This window comes from Suricata suricatta, chromosome 9 (assembly GCF_006229205.1).
Source record: "Suricata suricatta isolate VVHF042 chromosome 9, meerkat_22Aug2017_6uvM2_HiC, whole genome shotgun sequence".
NCBI classification, from domain to species: domain Eukaryota; kingdom Metazoa; phylum Chordata; class Mammalia; order Carnivora; family Herpestidae; genus Suricata; species Suricata suricatta.
The window spans coordinates 12380508-12399514 of record NC_043708.1 but is presented as its reverse complement, the minus strand read 5'-3'; the positions used below and the strand labels follow the sequence as shown (position 1 = coordinate 12399514).

Below are 19007 nucleotides of genomic sequence, written 5' to 3'. Positions count from 1 at the left end.
AATTTTCTAGAAATGATAAACAATACAAACAATACCAATCCACCATTTAAGTAAGGCCAGTAAATCCAAGCAGAAGGCACTCTTAGCTGTTTGACAGTGCAAATGTACAGTGCCAGCAACAATGGCAATTAAGAATAAGCCACAGAGAAAAGACAGACGACATTAAAATGATCTAGAACTAAACAGTTGACTTCTAAATAACTACAAGAGGAGAACAAGATCATTTGTGCTGTGAGAAAATGTGAGCCTAGAATTCTATATCCAGTTGGAAAATCTCTTTCGAGAGTAAAGCCAAATACATTTTCGGACACAAACTGAGGAAGTGTGCGAGCAACAGACCCTCACTGAAATTTCTAGGATAGTCACTAAACAACAACCAAAACAGAATGTTTCTTTTCCAAATTAGTAAGAAAAAAATACGTAACAAAAACATAATTAACCTAAAAGAAGGTAGGAAAAGAGAGGGTAACCTAAGGAAAAAAGAAAAAAGGGCAGGACAAAGAGAAAGCAAAAAATGAGGTCAGAGATACTAACACAAATATATCAGTAGTTACAGTAAATGGTAACAAACTAAATGTTCCAGATAAGACTGTCAGCCTGAGTTAAAAAAAATTAGCTGTATATATTGAGCACAAGAGTGAATCTAAAACATAAGAATATAAAAAGTTCAAGGCAAGAGAATGAAGAAAGATACTCCAAGCACGCAGGCACAAACACGAACACGCTATGTGTCTGCATGTGTACATGCATGTTGGGGAAGTGTTGTAGATGTGGGAATAGCATGACAAACTAGATTCTGAAGCAAATGAATTATGTAACTTATTACATAATGATAAAGGGCTGAATTTACCAGGAAGACAAGCAATTCTAAATTTATATGCACCTTATAGCACAGCTTTAAACTATATAAAGCAAACATTGCTATAGCTATGTGGCAAAATAGGACAATCTACCATCCCAGTGGCAGATTTCCACATATCTCTGCTCAACAGTTGATCGATTAAGTAAACAAAAAACATCAGTAAGAAGGCAGAAGATCTGAATAGTGTAATTAATAGCTTAATCTAATACATGTATATATGAAATTTATAAAAATATTTAAAAATGTACCTCCAAATACAGAAAGCATTCTTTACAAGCACACGTGGAATATTTACAAGAAGTGACCACATCCTGGGCCATAGAAAATGTCTCAACACATTTCATGTTTATATAGATTGCGGTCTCGGAACACAATTCAATGGAGTTATTAAAAGTCCATTAACAAAAGATAAGTGGGGAAAACCCATATAACTTGACGATTCAAAAACACAGTTCTAAAATAATGATGAGTCAAATAAGAATAATGGAGATTTAAAGCTATTTAAAACAAAATAATGATAAAATTTTCACATATTGAAATCGTGGTCTCCCAACTAAAGGGGCACTTGGTGGGAATTTTTTAGTCTTAAATGTTTATGTCAGAAAACAAGAAAGACAAAACAAAAATGAACTAAACACCTAACTTAAACGATTAAGAAGGAAAACCAAGCAAAACAGAACCAACTCAAAGAAAATAGAAGAAAAAAAATAATAGAAGAACAGAAATTCACAAAAGACAAAGTAAAAATACAGTTGAGACCATAGAAAAGCTGGTTTGTTGAAAAGATCAGTGTAACAGACAAATTTCTGGCAGGGCTGTTCAAGAAAATTAACAAGAAAGCACAGTAAGCCGTATTAGGAATGGAAAAGACTTAGCCATAGGTGTTATATGACAATAAACAGATAATTAAAAAGACTGAACGACTTTATGCCGAGGAAATTTAACATTTAGATGAAATAAACAAACCCTTAAAATATATGTTGTATATTTCGGCCAAAATGTTACATGTAGCTTAATAAAATAAGGAGCAGAAAACCTGCCAATCCCCTAATTACGTTTTTAAAAGCATTAGAAGTCTTTCCATAGGAGAACAACAAGCCCCAGGTGGTTTTACAGGCAAATTCTACCAAAACTTACTATTCTAGAAACAGGTAATTCCAATCTTATACAAATGATTCTAAAACACACACAAAAAAAATGACTCCAACTCCTTTTATGAGGCTGGACTAATCTTGATGCCATAATCTGACAAGTAGACAATGAGAAAGGAAAATTACAAGCTATTTCACACCTGGACATAAATATAATTATTCCTTTAAAAATGAGTCAACTAACTCATCGCCTATAGCAATTCATCTCATATAATTTCATAACATCTTTTGCATTACTATTATTTGAAAGTGACAATTAATACTTTATTTACATTAAAAAATAAATAAAAAGTAAAAATAAATGAAAATTAGTCAACTGAACCATTAAAATAAGTTCATATGCCATGATCGAATTGGGCTTATTCCAAGAATGCAGTTAATTTAACATTTAAAAATATCAATTAATGTAACATTCAGATTAAATGGAGTAAAATCATATAATCATCTCAGTAAATATAGAAAAAGCATTTGATAAAATTCAATATCAATTTGTGGATTTAAAAAGTCAACCCTTAGCAAGCCAGGAAGAAGAAAAGTTCCTCGCGTTCCTAAATAATATCTATAAACAAACTTGTAAAAATCATCATTCTTAATGGCAAAACACTGAACAAATTTTACTCAACTATACTGAAAGCCCAGTACAGCCAGTTTAAAAAGTTGAAGGATTAGAGTTAAAGAAACTAAATTTTAATTATTTTAGATAAAAGTCATTAACTATACAGAAATTCCAAAGTAATCTACATATAGATTGTTAGAAGTGACAAGAGTTTAGCTGAGTTATTGAGTCAACAAGAATGTACAAAAATCAGCCGCCTTTCTCCATACTGGCAACAAATAGCAAATTTGATGAAGAAGAAAAATACCATATATACAGTGTATACAAACGAAAAAAGTTTCAGGAATAAATCTAGTAAAAAATGGGCAAAATATTTATAAGAAAAATCAAAAACTTCATTAAAAAATATTTTTAAAGACCTAAATAATTAGCTAAAATGGCCATGGATTAGAAAGCCAACTGCCATATCATTCTCCCCAGACTGAGCTATTAGATTAAATGCAATTCCAATAGGTTGTTTTTGTTTTTGTTTTTGGAACTTGACAAACTTGATTCAAAAATTTCTATGCCGGGGCACCTGGGTGGCTCAGTCGGTTGGGTGTCTGACTCTTGATTTTAGCTCAGGTCATGATCCCAGGGCTGTGGTATAGAGCCCTGTGTCAGGTTCCATGTTGGGTGTGGAGCCTGTTTAAGATTCTCCCTCTCTCTCTCTCTCTCTCTCTCTCTCTCTCTCTCTCTCTCGCCCTCTGCCCTTCTCCCTGCTCGCTCACTCTCTCTCTAAGGAGAAAATGTTTTATATGCAAGCTCAAAGGCCTGAGAATAGCCACACCACTCCCAAAGAGGACGATATGGGACTGAACTTACCCCTCATATAATAAAGTTAGTTGTAAGAATGCAGAAATTGGCATAGATAGGCACACTGAATGAAAGGAAGCTTCCAAATAGGAGGCTCAGACATAGCACCCTCCCCTCGACACGGGTATTTGATTTAAAGCAAAAATGGCACTGGGAGCATCAGGGAAAGGAATCTTTTCAATACATGATGCAGAGACAAGTGGGGGTCCACACAGGGGAAATTTACACTAGATCCTTCACACCATATGTACACAAAACAATCATTTCCAGATGGACCCTTAGACTTAGTTGTGAACGGTAACACAGGACAGCTCTTAGAATACAACTTAGGAGACTTATCTCCGTGACCCTGGAGAAGGGAAAGTAAGGTGTTCTAAGCGAGACGCAGAAGGGACAATCCATAAAGGAAATGACTGATAAATTCAATCACTTTAAAAATAAGAACTTCTGTTCATTAGAAGACAAGTCACAGATTGGTGGGAGATTTTTGCAACACACGTAACCAACAAAAGGGCCAGTAACCATAATATATAAAGAAATGTCACCAATTGGCATGAAAAAGTCAACCCAATTAGGAAGGAAGAAATATTTCTCCTCGAACTTCACAAAACAGACAAGCTAAATGGCCAATAAACGAATACCAAGGTGTTCAACCTCATGCAACTTAAATTCACAATGTGACACCATTAACTAGCAACGATGCTACCAAAAATAAGTCTGGAACACTGGGTGTTGGTAAACGCTGCCACACAGGCTCTCGAGCACTGCTGGTGGGGATGTAAACTGGCACAATAATAATGATTTGGAATTATTTGGTAAAATGGAAGATGCAGATAACCCACGATCCAACAATTTCACTGTTATGTACTGCCTGGAGCAAGGCTTGCACATGTGAACTGGGAGACCCGCACAAGGACATCGAGGGGCGCCTGGGTGGCTCAGTAGGTTAAGGGTCTGACTTCATGATCCCACAGTTTGTGGGTTTGAGCCCCAGGACAACTCAGAGCCTGCTTCAGATCCTGTGTCTCCCTCTCCCTCTCTGCCCGCACCTCGCCCCCCACCCCCTGCAACTTGTGCCCTCTCTCTCTCAAAAATAAAATAAACATTAAAAAAAAAAAAAAAGAATATCTACAGTAGCTTTGTTTCTAATAGCCGAAAACAGAAAACACCTGTATATCCATTTGCAATCGACTGGAAAATACATCTTGGTATATTTATATAATAAAATACTATTTATCAGTGTAAAGGAATAAACTGCTGCTGCAGGTGGTAAGGACGAACGTCAGGGACATGATGCCGCGCAATGAAGGCAAGCAGTGTAGGGATATACTTGGTGCAAGTCGGTTAAAATTTTTTAGATGCAAAACCAGAAATTTTCATTCTTTGGGAGTACACACATGTATGGTATAGAAACACAACGGAATGCTCAACATAGAATTCAGGGTGCAGTTAACATCCAGAGATGTTAGAGAGGTAAGGGGTAGGCAGGGACCCACAGGAAATTCACAGGCAAGCTGTACTGTCATTTTAAATATATTTAATAAATAACCTTTTGCCTTTACTCAATATTTAATAACATTTCAAAGGAGTCTCAAATATATCTGAGAACAGTGTAGAAGGACTAGCAATACTAATAATATGGATTCCTACCAACTACTGAGTGATTACCATGTACAAAAGCCTTAAATACACTAGCTAGGGCAGCGGAATGACCTCGGAGGGGTGGCTGGTGTCTCAAGTACTACTTATCCTTACTGTCGCCATGGAATGATCAAAGTTGGCGCTTAAGTACCTTGAATGAGCTTAACAGGGACCAAAAAGTCTACTACTCTCCGCATCAGGCTAAGAGGTTGGCTGAATCAATGCTCTGTTCAAAATCTTACCTGCCCAACGGTTAAACGGGCCCAAGCCCAACTGTGGGAAGGGCATTCGCCTCCATCTGGCAGGTTATTGAGAGGAAACCTCAACCATGTCCTCAGTCTGTGTACGGCCGATGGGACACGAGACACATGAGGCATTCCCAGACTTCTGAGAGTCTCTGGTTCTGCTGGGGACTGGCTTGTCACAAACAGACAATACGGCGTTTGGGACAGGTGCCCACATAGTCTTGTTTAGGTTGGTGATGAAATGTTTTACCCAGGTTGGAAAGAAACCATGGGATCCACCAACTACATCTGGCCCCAACTTTCCACAAAGTGTTCTTGGGAAGAAGTTTCCCATCACATAGGAAGAAATACAAATATTTAAAAAGCAAACAAGTCATCGGCTGCTCTCAGACCTGCTGCCATATGCTTTGCTTTTTTGAGCTTACAGCTTAACATTAAAATAACAGGCTTGCATTCTTCAAATATCTCTGCTGCTGTTCCTTACTTATTCTACTTGAAAAGGCTGTCAGCTGCTGTCACTTGGAAACATTACCATATTAACCACCACTGTTTACTGCTCACTGTATGGTGTGGCTATTAGTTTAATAAGCCTCCTCTCGGATGACACCCGAGGCTGTCTACACAAGGGACACACGCAGGAGGCTAATGTCTAATGAAGGTGTTGGGGTGGGAGGCAGGGAAAGCCATTTATAAATATTGATGAGAGAAACCGAATTCGACGGCAGCAGGTTGTACTTCACTGATGGGTAAAGGACCGAGTCCTTTTAAAAGTGCTTTCACCATGTTAAGATTCCTTGGGCTGACCAGCTCTGGATGAAACCCAGAAATACACTCGGTGTGCAAAAGAGCAAGTCTGAGGCCTGCAAGAAGTAAAACACTGCAGCAAAGCTCTTTAAATCACTCTGCACAAACAGCTGAACCCACGAAAGAAATCTCTAGTCAGAGGTTTCCTGGATTATAATGAGAATTTTCTCGATGGTGAGAAGAGAAGTGCCCTTTTCACTTGAAGACAAAGAAATGTTTGTAATGGAAATGCGTGAACCAATTTTCCAAGGAGGGCTGCTGAAACGCACTGATTAAAAACAGTGAGGTGATGAGGCACCGAAATAAAGCCGAATCCGAGCCACTTAAAATTCGGCACAGCCCTGATTTCTGAAAGCAAAGAGAGCTGCCCTGAGCCCCACGTCTACATTCCTTCCCTCCTTCCCACCCCGGGCCGCCCCCGCCCCATCACCGACCCTGCCACTTAGACAATTAGAACCTGCCAGGGTGCGGGGTGTTTACTGTTTCTGGCCACTGTGTCCTGGTTACCAGGCTACGCCACTGAGGATCAAATGGGAACCGAGGCGCCCGCACCACGGTGTCCTTCTCCACGAAGCCTGAGCGACAGGCCCGGATGCAGGGGTTCGGAAGAATGTGGTGAATTCAAGGAGACCAACATGCATACGGCAGTTTAATGTCAATTCTTCAGTTAGGTACAGATATGAATGGATTTATCTAGTGAATTCTATTTCCTAGAGAACAGAGCCAAGGTACAAAGGGGTCAGTACCTTGTTGGGAGGTGCCTAAACAATGATAACCACCTCGGACTGGCGGAAGCGGCCGGTGACCAGGACAAACCAGCCATGAAGCAGGTTTCCCAAGGATCAGACAGCGAAGTCTGTTCCCTGTAACTGAGGCCATATCCGTGTGTATCTGTAGTAGCATTTACTTGATAGTTTTCTTTAAACTGACTTTGAAACAACTCATTTGAAAAATCTGTAGTCTCCCTCTGAGTGATAATTTCCATGAAATCACGCTTCGATATGCAGGTATATTTTTTCGAACGTGCTTTTAAAAAAATAAAAATGTTCATCCACCGTCCATCTAAAATCACCTCGTGTGCACCAAAGCCACGTACACATTGGGGAAGACTGGATAAGATATTGTCACGTAATAAGGTGACCTAACAGGCTAGGTTTGTTTCTAAATATCATGGAAAAACAAGAATAGGGGAATTTTGTACTATATACCCTCAGGATATCTGTGAAGGACTTAAATTAGATAGGGTGAAGGAAGGGGGAAAGAAGCAAAGTTAATAACTTTTGAGTAAGGGAAAACAAAAGGCCAGGATCACTTACATAAAATTTTCTGGATATTCACTCAGGGCCATGTCAATGATATTTAGGGCGTCGTGGTAGTGCTTTTGTGCAGACAGTAGGAGGGCAAGAAGGTGCAAGGAGTTGGCATCGTCGCCTTGAAGTTGCAGAGCTTGGCGGACGTACCCCAGAGCTTCTGGTATCTGGTTTAAAACAAAATCAAAAAGAATTTTAAACACACACACACACACACGAGAAAGGAGCTGCCATTTCAGTATCTGGTCCTCTACAAACATCAAAAGTTGTTTTATCCTGCGCCACGTTCGGATTTTAATCCTTGTGATGCCCCAGGGTGCTAACCACAAACTTGCAAACAGATGTCATCTTCAAGCGACAGTATGGCCCAAGGAGTGAGGCAGGAGGCTCTGTTTCCCTGCACAGTTGCCAATACCAACCAAGTCTTTTGTTTCTCTCTAAAACACACTTTCTCTTGTTTGCACAAAACTGGTCTACTCTTGATTACCCTCAAGATTATTTCACACTAAACGGAGACACATACAAGTCGCCAGAGGTTTTTAGTGTAACTAAACTGCCTTACCTGAACTGTTCTCATTTTTTGAAGGATTAGTGAACTAAAGTACGTAATAAATCACAAAACCGTAAACAGGGCTTTCTAAATGACCGGACACCCATGAATCTTTCCAAGTTCCTTTGTCCTGGACATCTCCATTAGGCATCAAGGAAATATGCAAACACCCCAACAAACAAAAACCGCACACCTTTCCAAACTACAACCCAAAATAACTCCATCCAAGAAACAAATTGCAATGTCATATACAAAGCAGATGTATCCAAATTCAAATAGGATGAGATAAAACCTTAACCTTTAAAATGCAAGAGCTGTGCAAGATCTTCTTCAAAATCGTCCAGGCACCAGGGTTGATGAAATGCAGACATAATGGATATTTGAACACCCGAGATTCCATGCAGGTTTAACAGTAACCAGGGAGAATTAGAACCTGACATTGGATTTCGAAATAGAGCTCAGGAGGACTGCAGCATTCTTACACAACTGCCCAGGGACGGCTTCCTGTCCCCCCGCCTCAACTCCAGTCCAGACCTCTTCTCTGTCTGCTTCTGCTGGCTCTCAGTAACCTTGCTCCGTAGCAAGCAGCCATGATTTCCCAAACCTACCCATTTTCCTCCCTGAAATTCCATTTGGGATGGATTTAAATTATAAACGCTGGCTACAGAGGGTTTCTGCCACTGAGCCATAGAGTCAGGGCTGTCACAGCCTGGGAGGGGACTCATCCAGCCCAGTCATTTGTTTACAGGGAAGGAGCTGCATCCAGGGAGGGGACAGGGCTTGAGCATTGCCATCCAGCTACTGAGTGACTGAGTCAAGAGTGGTTCTAGACCTTCTGATTCCTCTCCTGTCCTTTCCTCCTACACAAATGGCATTGGCTCCAAAGATAAGAAGGCCATGGCCCTGGGCACCTGCCCAGCAGGGCCACACTCCCCCAGAGGTCTGGGGTCCTCACACCGTGCACCTGCAAAGATAGTGGCTGCAGCCGCATGGCCCCATCCATGTAACCTCTCCTCGGGGAGACAACCCGCTGTGGAAACAGCCCTCAGCTTCCTGGTAGGAGGGTCAAAAGGCAGCTGTACTCCTGGTATGGATCTGCGGGGGTGACCAGAGCAATCAGGGACAACCTGATAACAGAGTTCAACATGTCCTTAAGGAAGAACTGAGTTGGAAGGAATCCAAAGCTGGTTCCTTTATTCAACGAGTGTTACTAGGGGGCCCTAACATGGGGTGGGCAGTGTCCTGGCCACCAGGGTATGGTGATGAGGATGCCAGATGAGGGCTCTTGCCCGTGTGAAGCCTGAAGTCTAGGGAGGAAGACAGGTCCTGGACAGGAGAGCTGAGCAGGAGGAGGGAGAAGGGACGGCTACTGCAGGAAGGAGGCTTCAGGGAGAAGGTGAGAGTAGCCCCGGTGGAGGACGGCCCCGGGGATCGACCGTCAGTGTGCAGCTGTGGCAGCAGCAAGCTCCCCCTCGGTCCAGCTGGGAGCCCCACCATGCTGGGCAACAGGGCCCGCACAGAGGAGACATCTTGGTTTCCTTGGTCCCCAGGTCACCACTGGAACGCCCTCAACACCATTCATAGGCCTGCGGGGAGTCAGCAGCATGCCTACAGCCCAGGCCTGGCCGGGGAATGGCATGTCTGGGGAACTGACCTTTGTTTCACCCCCCAGTCAGCACTCAGGAATGTGCTGGGGTCACCACCAGCGTCTTGCACCTGGTGGTGGGCAGGCCGGCATGCGGCCAGAATCTCAGAGCAGCTGGGAGGGGACGGGAGGGTATGAGAATGGCCAAGACGGCTTCTGGAAGCTGCCTTTGGGAAGAGGAAGGCCAGCAAAGCTTGCCTCTCCAGCAAGGAGAATGCTGAGAAGTCCCGTATGTGGAGGGGGGAGCCACTGTGACTTTCCCTCTCTTCACATGTTATAAGGGAAGCTGGTACCTCTTGCCCACGCCTGCCAGCACCTCACTGGCAATCACCAGTACCTTATGACAACCGGTGGCTAATCCCCACCATGCACCTCAGCACTGGGTCTGCCAGCCAGGGACAAAGGCTCTTTGGCAACTCTTGGGTTCAGAGATTCGGCCATGGGCAGCATCCCATGTCGCCCTCTGAGCCCTCCAGGTTTGTGGACGTGACCTCCCAAAGCAGAGCCTGCGACACCTGTGTCTTCACAGCAGATGCTCAAACTGACCAAAACACACGAGTGACTGTGCCATGAGGAGCCAGCATCTGTGAGAAGAGACTCCGGCTCCAGGTCATCCTCAGGTCACTGAAAGGAGGCCGGCCACAGCCTCGGGTGGAGGCGCCGAAGGAACCTCGAGAAGGAGCGCGCACCAAGTTTCGGGAACGTGAGACGAACTGACCTGTCTGGAGATGGCAAGTTGCAGAGCCAGGTAGAAAGCTGCTTGGTGATCCGTAGGCGACAGGCTGTGGGCCCTGGAAAAGTATTGATGGCCATTAGTACATGCAAGAGGCCATTTTAACCTTTCCTGTCCAACGAATATACACATTTGCAGTTTTATACCAAGGCCACATATTTAATGACATAACGTTTCTTTCAAACTCTCCTCTCTTGTCCACTAGCAAGTGTAACGCGCTTTCCCTCTTAGGGCTGTGTAGGGGGTGTGGCAACGGAGCATGCTTCTGTGTTTTGTCTGAAATGGCAGCCAGGGATCCTTGGCTTTGAGGAGGGGCCGGATGTGAAGACGGCACAGGCCCTGAGGTCTGACCCCCCAACCTCCCAGCAGATGCCTCCGTTGGGCTGAGCAGGAGAAGCCCGCAAGTCATGCTGGGACACAGGGAGGCTACGGGTATACTTGGCAAGGTGACGCTGCTTTGGTTAAGTTTTGGCTTGGCTTTAATGCTACTTCATCCAAATTTCTGGATTTCAGAGAAACCATATGAAAATCAAAGACCTGGCTTTGCTTGTAAAATGAGGTTTTGGTTTTTGATGGACCATGCAAAGAAGAGGATTCTCATTCAGTCTTTTGAAGCTTCTAGTAAGTTCCATGCAGCTTACTAGTGTAGTCTGTGCAACTATGACATGTAAGACTCTGTGGCTAGACACTAGGCTTGGTTTTATTAACTGGCCTTTGACAGTGGATGGGAAGAGGCCGTCCTGGCCTCCTACTTGATTGCAAACACAGTCATTCTTGCTTTTATGTGGAAGTCAATTGTATTTCACCAAACGTAACTCAAAATGTGACTTGACGAGGCATAACTCCGTGTTCAGAAGTCTGGTAGGAAGAGAAAAACAAACTTTCACTTTCTTTAAAAGGCACAATGGGGCCAACTAATTACAACTGGGGGTGGGGAGGGGTCAGGCAGAACACAACCCTTCACGATCCTCTGTCAACACTCTGTGATTAAAGGAGAATCTTCTACCAAGAGAAAACAAATCTGAGGTAGAAAAGGAAGCCAAATCATTATGGATTCAATGGCAGCAGACATGTCAAGGATGGCTTTTTTGCAGTAATAGTCCCTTTTGCTGAAACCGTCCATCTGCTGTGGAGAAAAAGGCTAAAAAGTCTTCCAGGTATTTGGCATCCAGAAAATACACTACGAGGTCCAACAAGTAGGGCATTGTTTAGGCAAATGTGGTGGCTGCAGAGCAGGACTGGGGAAACCGGGGTGGTGACTGTCCTTTAGTCACTCTCAACAGCAAAGGACCCGAACTCTCATTCCCACGAATCTTTATTCACCATCTTGCCTCAAGACACAGTCCTCGTCTAAGAGGCTGAGACTGGAGAGTTGTGCGTGGTGCCCTTTGAAAGGTAGTTCTACTAGAGGCCTCCTCAGGGGGCTCTGGGTTTTGTGATTTTACAAGTATTGGTTTTCCCTGAATGTGTACATCAAAGAGGTTTTTTTCTTTGGTGTCCATAAAAGGGAGATTGGAATGGCACAGTTTCTGTCTCTCCCAATGATGCAGGGAAAACGAATACAAACCTAATTACGAAGAGACTTTGAATTATTTAGCATTATTTCTTTTATCTTATCTTCTTTCACAATGGATAAAGCCAGGTTTTTACAACACTCAGATAAAAAAAAACCCCAAATTCCTCAGAGCTATAATTTTCTCAGCCCAATTTAGACTGGTCACAAATGACATTAAATCAAATCATGGTTGTTTCTGCCCAACACCAACCAAGAAAAGCTGGCAGCGGCTCGGGGAGTTCAGGGAGTAGATGGGACGGCTCTGACCAAAGGCCCACTCTGGCGTCCTCCAATGACAATTCACTGTTGGCCACAGCACTATGAAAGAGACAAACCAGAAGCGACAGAAATCTTGGCATTTCTGGGGTGCATCAGGACAAAACCTGAAGACTGCCAACTTGACTATCCAACTGCCACCTTGACTATCCAACTGCCAAGTTTCCAAGGACACAACTTAAACATACACATTTGAAAAATCTTATTTCAATAATTAAACTGACCATGTTAGCCTATGAAAGAAAAAAGGAGATAAGCAGAATGCCCAAGAAAACAAGAACAAGTGCACAGTGTTGAGCTCATGCAGACTCTAGAAAACTTGCTTTGGTAATGCAGAGCAGTTTCAGTAGCGAGGCTTCCTGTGACAAAACCATGCCAACAGAAAACCTGCTCGACAGAAACGACCAAGAAATGCAGGTAAGAGGGACATTAGTGATCATGAAAACTGTAAGCCTGCTGGACTCAACATGTAGCTTTAAAGCAGACTCATAAAACCCATTCCCATAGAGTGAGCATCTGGTGAGGCTGCTAAGAGAAACCCAGAGACCTAAAAATGTCATCACAGGGATGCTCACAGAGCACTTGTCAAAATACCTCCATATCCATTAATTCAATTCAATTCAATTCAATTCAATTCAATTCAATTCAATTCAATTCAATTCAAATTCTCTTCCATAAGGAGAGAAAAAATGATTAGCTCTCTGGCTCACTAAGGCTGCCCATCTATCCATCCATCTGCTCATCTATCATCCACCTACCCAAGTCATTCACCCATCCATCCAGTCATCCACTCATCCATCCATCTGTCCACTTATCCATCATCCATCTAACCTAGTCACCCACCCATCCACTCATTCACCCAACCATCCATCTGCCCTTTCATCCATCTAGTCATCTATCTACTCATCTGACCACTCATCCATCCATTCATCCTAGTCGTTCATCCATCCACTAATCCACTAATCCACCCATCCATCCACTTATCCAACCATCTACCTATCCGCCCTTCCATCCACTCATCCATCTATGTACTTATCCACATATCCATCCACTCACCCATCCATCCAACCATCCATCCACCACTCACTCATCCATACATTCATCCTAGCCATCTACCCATCCATCCATCCATCCATCCATCCATCCATCCATCCATCCATCTATCCATCCATATTATGCAGTACGTATTGTAATGCCAGGACCTGTTCTAGCCTCTTAGGAAGGCTGGATATAAAAGAATAATACAAGCATCTTTCCTTCAGAACCTCCCCACAACCCTGCAGAAGGGGAGACGCAAAGTGATCATTACAGTGCAGTGAAAGCATGCCCTAAGAGGGGTATGCCAGGCTATTATTGGAGAGCATGGATGGGCCTCCTGACCACCCGGCTAAAACTCAAAGAGCCTTGAGGTCACTCCAGTGCTTTCTTAGACTTTGGTTCCAACATCCTCTAGAGCTGAACCAAGAATAAAGAGAAGGCTGACCAATTTGAACCTGGTCCATAAGGCACATAGCTGGTAACAATAATAACTATAATTTATGAAGCATCTACTATTAAGCGTCCTGTCCAGAGCATCCGGAAAAAGAGGTAAAGCCAGAAGCGAAATTCTGAGGCCTTGTCTCCCTACCATATCAACCCGCTGCCTTGTTTAGCCAACTCTTAAGGACCCATTAGTACTGATTACAGTGGACATGGGATCTGTGTGTTATTAAGGAAAAAAAATATATACAAACCTGATGAAAGTTATTACTCAGGAACCTCCCTTTAGTTACACACATAGGATGACCAACTTGTCCCGGTTTGCTCAGGATTTTCCTGGTTTTAGTACTGAAAGTCCCATATTCTGGGAAACTGCCCCATTCCTGATGAACTACGCCTAAAACACACCACATTAATTTAAACTCAAGCTACGAGGGGGAGAGAAAAAGAGAGCGAGACCAGACACCCTGTAACACTGTATACGGCAAATGGGAATGACATCCTGTCACCTCTTCCTTGTGGGGCAGCCCAGATTGCTGCACGTAGTGGGGGGCGGGGGGTCAGGCTGCTAACTGTTCTCAGGCTTGCTTTTCTCTGGACGATGTGAGAGCACAGAAGTAGCCACTCAGATCACTTGTGCGTCTTCAGAAAGCTCTGGAGACAACCCTGTTTTTCTTCATGATACTTTCGTACCAGGCAAATGAGTTGGTTCGGTCGCTTGGGCTGAGTGTGCATGAGTCAGCAAGCAGCTGAGGGGCTCGGAATTAACATGCGGTCATGCAGCTGGGATGTCTTCAGAACTCCACTTTTTGAATCCACTAGAAAGGAAATCTTTCTGAATTCTGACTCTGGTTATATTGAAGAGTTAATTTTCACATGCTATGACTCTAACCCCATCCCCTTCTTTTGAAAAGCAGGCTCCACACCCAGTGTGGAGCTCGAACCCTCAACCTTGAGGTCAAGAGTGGCACGCTCCGCCGACTGAGCTGGCCAGGAGCCCCAGCATCATCCTTTTTGAATTACACTGTTTTCTCTTTAAACAAAAAAACTGTCAAACAATGGTAGAAACAGAATTGTGGGCAGAAGATTTACAATACACACTAAATAAGCACTTCTTAGCCAAGTGGTTTTTAAAGACCCATTTACATTTAAGAATACAAATCATTCTTATTTACTTCACATCACTCCCTTATAGATTTTTGTTAAGTCTCCCGTGCACTAGAATAATTCTAGTTAATGAGTGTATTTGAAACAAAATAATTTTATTCCTTTGAAAAATACTCTTTATTTCACACAAATACTAATTTGGGTTAGCCAACATGATCACGTAGGTCGGCAGGATTTTAGTACTCTTTGTTCCCGTATGAACTAATATTTTGAAAAATCTCTGTGAATTAAAACCTAGGCAAAAAAGGAACAAAAAGGGATTTCAGGCCAATGGAACAGCTGTTATATAACATGAAGTTATGAATCCTGGCAGCTCAAGGCAGACCACCGCCATGGCTGTTTTTAGAGAGTCGGGAAGATGTGCCGATTTAAGAAAAACGAAACAGATGTGATGGCCACTTTTCGTAGGCATCCATGTGTGGGCTTTACAAACTAGGACTGCAGGACGTGAAACTCCAGATCATTTGAAATGGAAATGCTTTCCACGCTCCATGCTGAAGAACGTTAGCAAAAGCTTAGCACAGAGATAGGAGGTCTGTCTGCAGAAGTCAAGTGGCACTTTGCGTCATTAACCAGTCTGGGACTGGCAAAGGGGAGAAGGTATCAGCAAGCCTGCTAGGAAGCGAAAAGAAATAAGACTTAAGAGTCCCAGAGTAGCTGAAGCTGGCTGATAATGATTTCACAAAAAATGCGACGCATGCACAGTGACAAATCTGTAGGCAACCCCGGTTACTAAGGAAAGAAATCAGAGGCGATTTGGTATTGAAAGGTCCTCATGAAATTTTCAGATAAGTAATGAGGTTTCTAATACAAATCTGCATGTAACTCAGATACATTTAAGGTGACAGGATCAATAGCAATTCAAGATTTGACATCATGGGGCTACCCTTGAAGGCAGTGATTCGTTTGGGTGACTCATTAAACCCGGGGTACGAAATAAAATGAAGGTGGCGTGGTATCGTGGGTACAAGGAAAGTGGAGTGAGAGTCAGGAGACCTTGATCCTATCCTGGCCTCAGAAGCTGTGTGACTCTGGCCACTCTTTTCCCTCCTGCACATCTCAGTCCCTGCAGTAGGCATGCCACTCGTTCTGTCTGCCTTATTGGCCTGAGAATCAAGTTCAAGAAGGAATGGGAAGAGCACTCGAGCATTCTCTCATTATAAGGCACCCTCTTAATTTCATGAGAGCATAATGATGGAGACCATCATAAGGTTTATGGAGTTCAGTGGCAGTGCAGGGTCCTGGGACCTGCTGGCCTGTCTTAGCATAGCATTTCAGAAACTGTCCTAAAATCCATCCTTTTTCATTTCTTATAAAAATCTTCAGTGTGACGTGTTTAAAAAAATAAAAGGCTAGAAAAGAATGATCCCTTTTCTAGATGATGACAATTGTCTTTAATGAAAGGTATCATCCCCCTAGACATACAGAGTATCCATCTTCTTAGAGCTGAAATCATTTTATTAAGCCTGAATAACATGCCCAAACGGATAAACAGATGAAGAACGCACACTTACCCAGCAACAAGTGAGGCAGCAAGTTTTGATACTGTGTGTTCGGTGCTCAAGATGAAAGACTCCCGGGGGGAAAACACTGTTTACATAATCTTTATAAATATCTCTTCTTTTTATACTTATCATACTTTGGTGTCATTATGCACAGCCGAGTGAAAAGATGAACTCCCACTCACCTCTGAAATGCAAGAAGCGCCTTTCTCTGTAGGACCTCCTGCATCCCTCGCAAGGAAGCTAAGAAAAGGGCTCCATTAGTCAGTGGCATGGAAGATCAGGGAGTTTTTGACAAATACAAAGCCCGTCATAAAAACTGTACATGCAACTGGATTAAAAGCAACACAGGACTGTGTGCTGAGCCCTATCCGGGCACTGGGAAATGGAGCCCAGACACTTGCACTCTGCGGGCACAAATGTGGAGACATGCCGAGGGGACAGTATGAGTTGGCTGGTCACCTTGATGCCCCAGACATAGGGGGCTGTTGTCAGAAGACCAGCAGGGCACTGCACAGAGGAGCGCAACTGCTTCTCAGGGGCGGGCATGTGGCTTCAGGGGGAAGACTGCCTCGCCCGTGTGGTACAGAAGAGATTCAAGCATCGGTGGTCCTAATTACACAGCCTTCAGAGTTCCTTCTGGCACTGAGAACTGTGATATGGGGCCAAGGGGACTAGCATGATGCCATAAAAGGCCGGTTTAAGTCACACCGGACAAAGGCCAGGACCTTTAGTACCTTGATGTGAATGCGAGGGACAGACCAGGCAAACCCAAAACTGATACTGGAAAATCCGCTGTAAAGTGTGAGGCCATCTTGCAGTGAGCCCACACTTCTCCAGTACAGGGCATATGAGAAACGGCTTCCTTAGTGCTGGCCATGGGAACTAGAAAGGTTACTTTTTACTAGGGCACGAGGAGAAGTCCTGGAGGAACCTGCTTAGGGTTGGAACTGAGGAGGCCCCACCTGACAATCCAGCATGGCAGATCCCCTCTGGCCATGACACTTAAATGGGGGACAGGTGCCCCGGCGGGCCACGGCTAACTCCAAACCACCATGACTGAGCTAGAGAGGATCTTAGGTGATCCGAGTGAACCACAAATGCAAGATGAGGCTCAACAAGGTCAAGCAACTGTTCCCACATGACAGGGCTCATTAAGGCTAGGGTCCGACCTAAGACTCTATCTGGATAAATATATGGCATTAAACTTACACTTCACTGAAAGTCGACCACAGTTAAAACAATGTGCTGGGTGTTGCCATGGTATCGTGTGTGCATAAAAAAATTAGCAAAAACCAACCAAACAAAAACCTCATTATTGAAAACCAACTGACAATGTGAAACTTCTCTAAGGTCTTTGATATTTTAGGGGAGAGGAAAAGAGGATTTTGGGGTAATTTAAAGTAAACTATAGCAAAACTATAAAGAAAGAAAAAAAAGTAAATACTATACAAGGCAGGATGGTGTTTCTCTTGAGGGGGACTGTGATGGGGGGGCACAGGAGACATTCCCCTAGTGGCTGGTAAGGCTCTATCTCCTGAGCAGGGCAGTGATTCCAAGCGTATCTGCTGCATCCTAATTCGGTAATTAGGATTTTTGCTTTTGAATTTTTCTTGTATTTGTGTTATATGTAACAACAAAAGGTTAAAGAAATAGTAAGAGTTCAGGAACATAATTTATCAGTTTGTACTTCCTGCAAACATAGCGTTGAAAACTTCATTAAGTATCCAAAACATAATTAAGATTTTTTAAAAAAGAGCCAGGACCCCCAAATTCTATGTAGAGCCAATAAGCATGCCCCCGCATGGCTGTTTGGTAAACTGTTGCACTGCATGTGTAGGACTCTGTGGACTAACATGTGCTAATGGGGAAGGGGCATCCTGAACAGTCAAGGGAAGCTTCCTGGAGGAGGCTACCCTTAAACTCTTTCACATTCCTGTGCCTAAGACACAACATCCCTTCATATGGGGACAGCATAGCCAAGTGCCTGGGGAGACGCAGGTGCAAGCTGGGCTTCGAGCACCACCTCTCAAGGCGCTGCCCCGGCCGGCCGGAGCGCCACCAGAACAGTGCACCTGGCGCATAGGGCCCTCGTCCCTGCTCTCTGATTCCCAAACCAGTGGGAGCAAAAAGGACAGCAGCGGCAGGTCTCCACGTGACACACCCAGCTGACCCAACTTATGCGTACTCCTGTGACAGTCCTCTTCGAGGGCTGTAGGAACCCTGCAGGGCAGACATAGGCCCCCCACCCCCACCCTGAGGGGCCCAGATCCCTTGGGGCTCAGGACTTCTCTCACCGTCAGTGGCCTGCAGGCTATACGTGAGCCCCAGAGCTAAGTAGCCTTTGGCTTTGAACTCTGACGTTTTCTCTCCCGCGTCAACGACGGTTTTGGCAAACTTCTCGGCCTCTTCCAACTGAAAAACCAGACAAGTTGAAAAACAACAACCTGCAGAATTTCTAACATGAGTTCGCATAAGCATCTGCTGCCAAAAACAGATTTCTGATGAGTCACTGTGAAAATAACTCCCAGATCTTCCAGTTCCGCGCCGGTGACTCTGTTCTCTTTATTTGAGACTCTCTGACAGACCCCAGGGCTCCCACCTTGCCTTTTCTTCTTTAAAGTTTGCCTTATCTAACTTCTTTTCCAAAGTCATTTTCAATCTTGGTGGGATTCT

At 43.8% G+C, this 19007-nt stretch overlaps 1 protein-coding gene across 4 annotated transcripts in view; it reads right to left on the bottom strand.

The window, feature by feature from the left end:
- TTC7B (tetratricopeptide repeat domain 7B) overlaps positions 1-19007 on the bottom strand; it is a 223343-nt gene that overhangs the window by 84758 nt on the left and 119578 nt on the right. For all 4 annotated transcript variants that reach the window (XM_029950403.1, XM_029950404.1, XM_029950406.1 and 1 more), the window contains exons 11-14: positions 18629-18746; positions 16517-16574; positions 10338-10410; positions 7431-7591 (exon numbers count right to left, since the gene is read on the bottom strand). In XM_029950403.1, coding sequence (XP_029806263.1) covers positions 7431-7591; positions 10338-10410; positions 16517-16574; positions 18629-18746 — 410 coding nt within the window. The remainder of the gene's footprint in view (positions 1-7430; positions 7592-10337; positions 10411-16516; positions 16575-18628; positions 18747-19007) is intronic.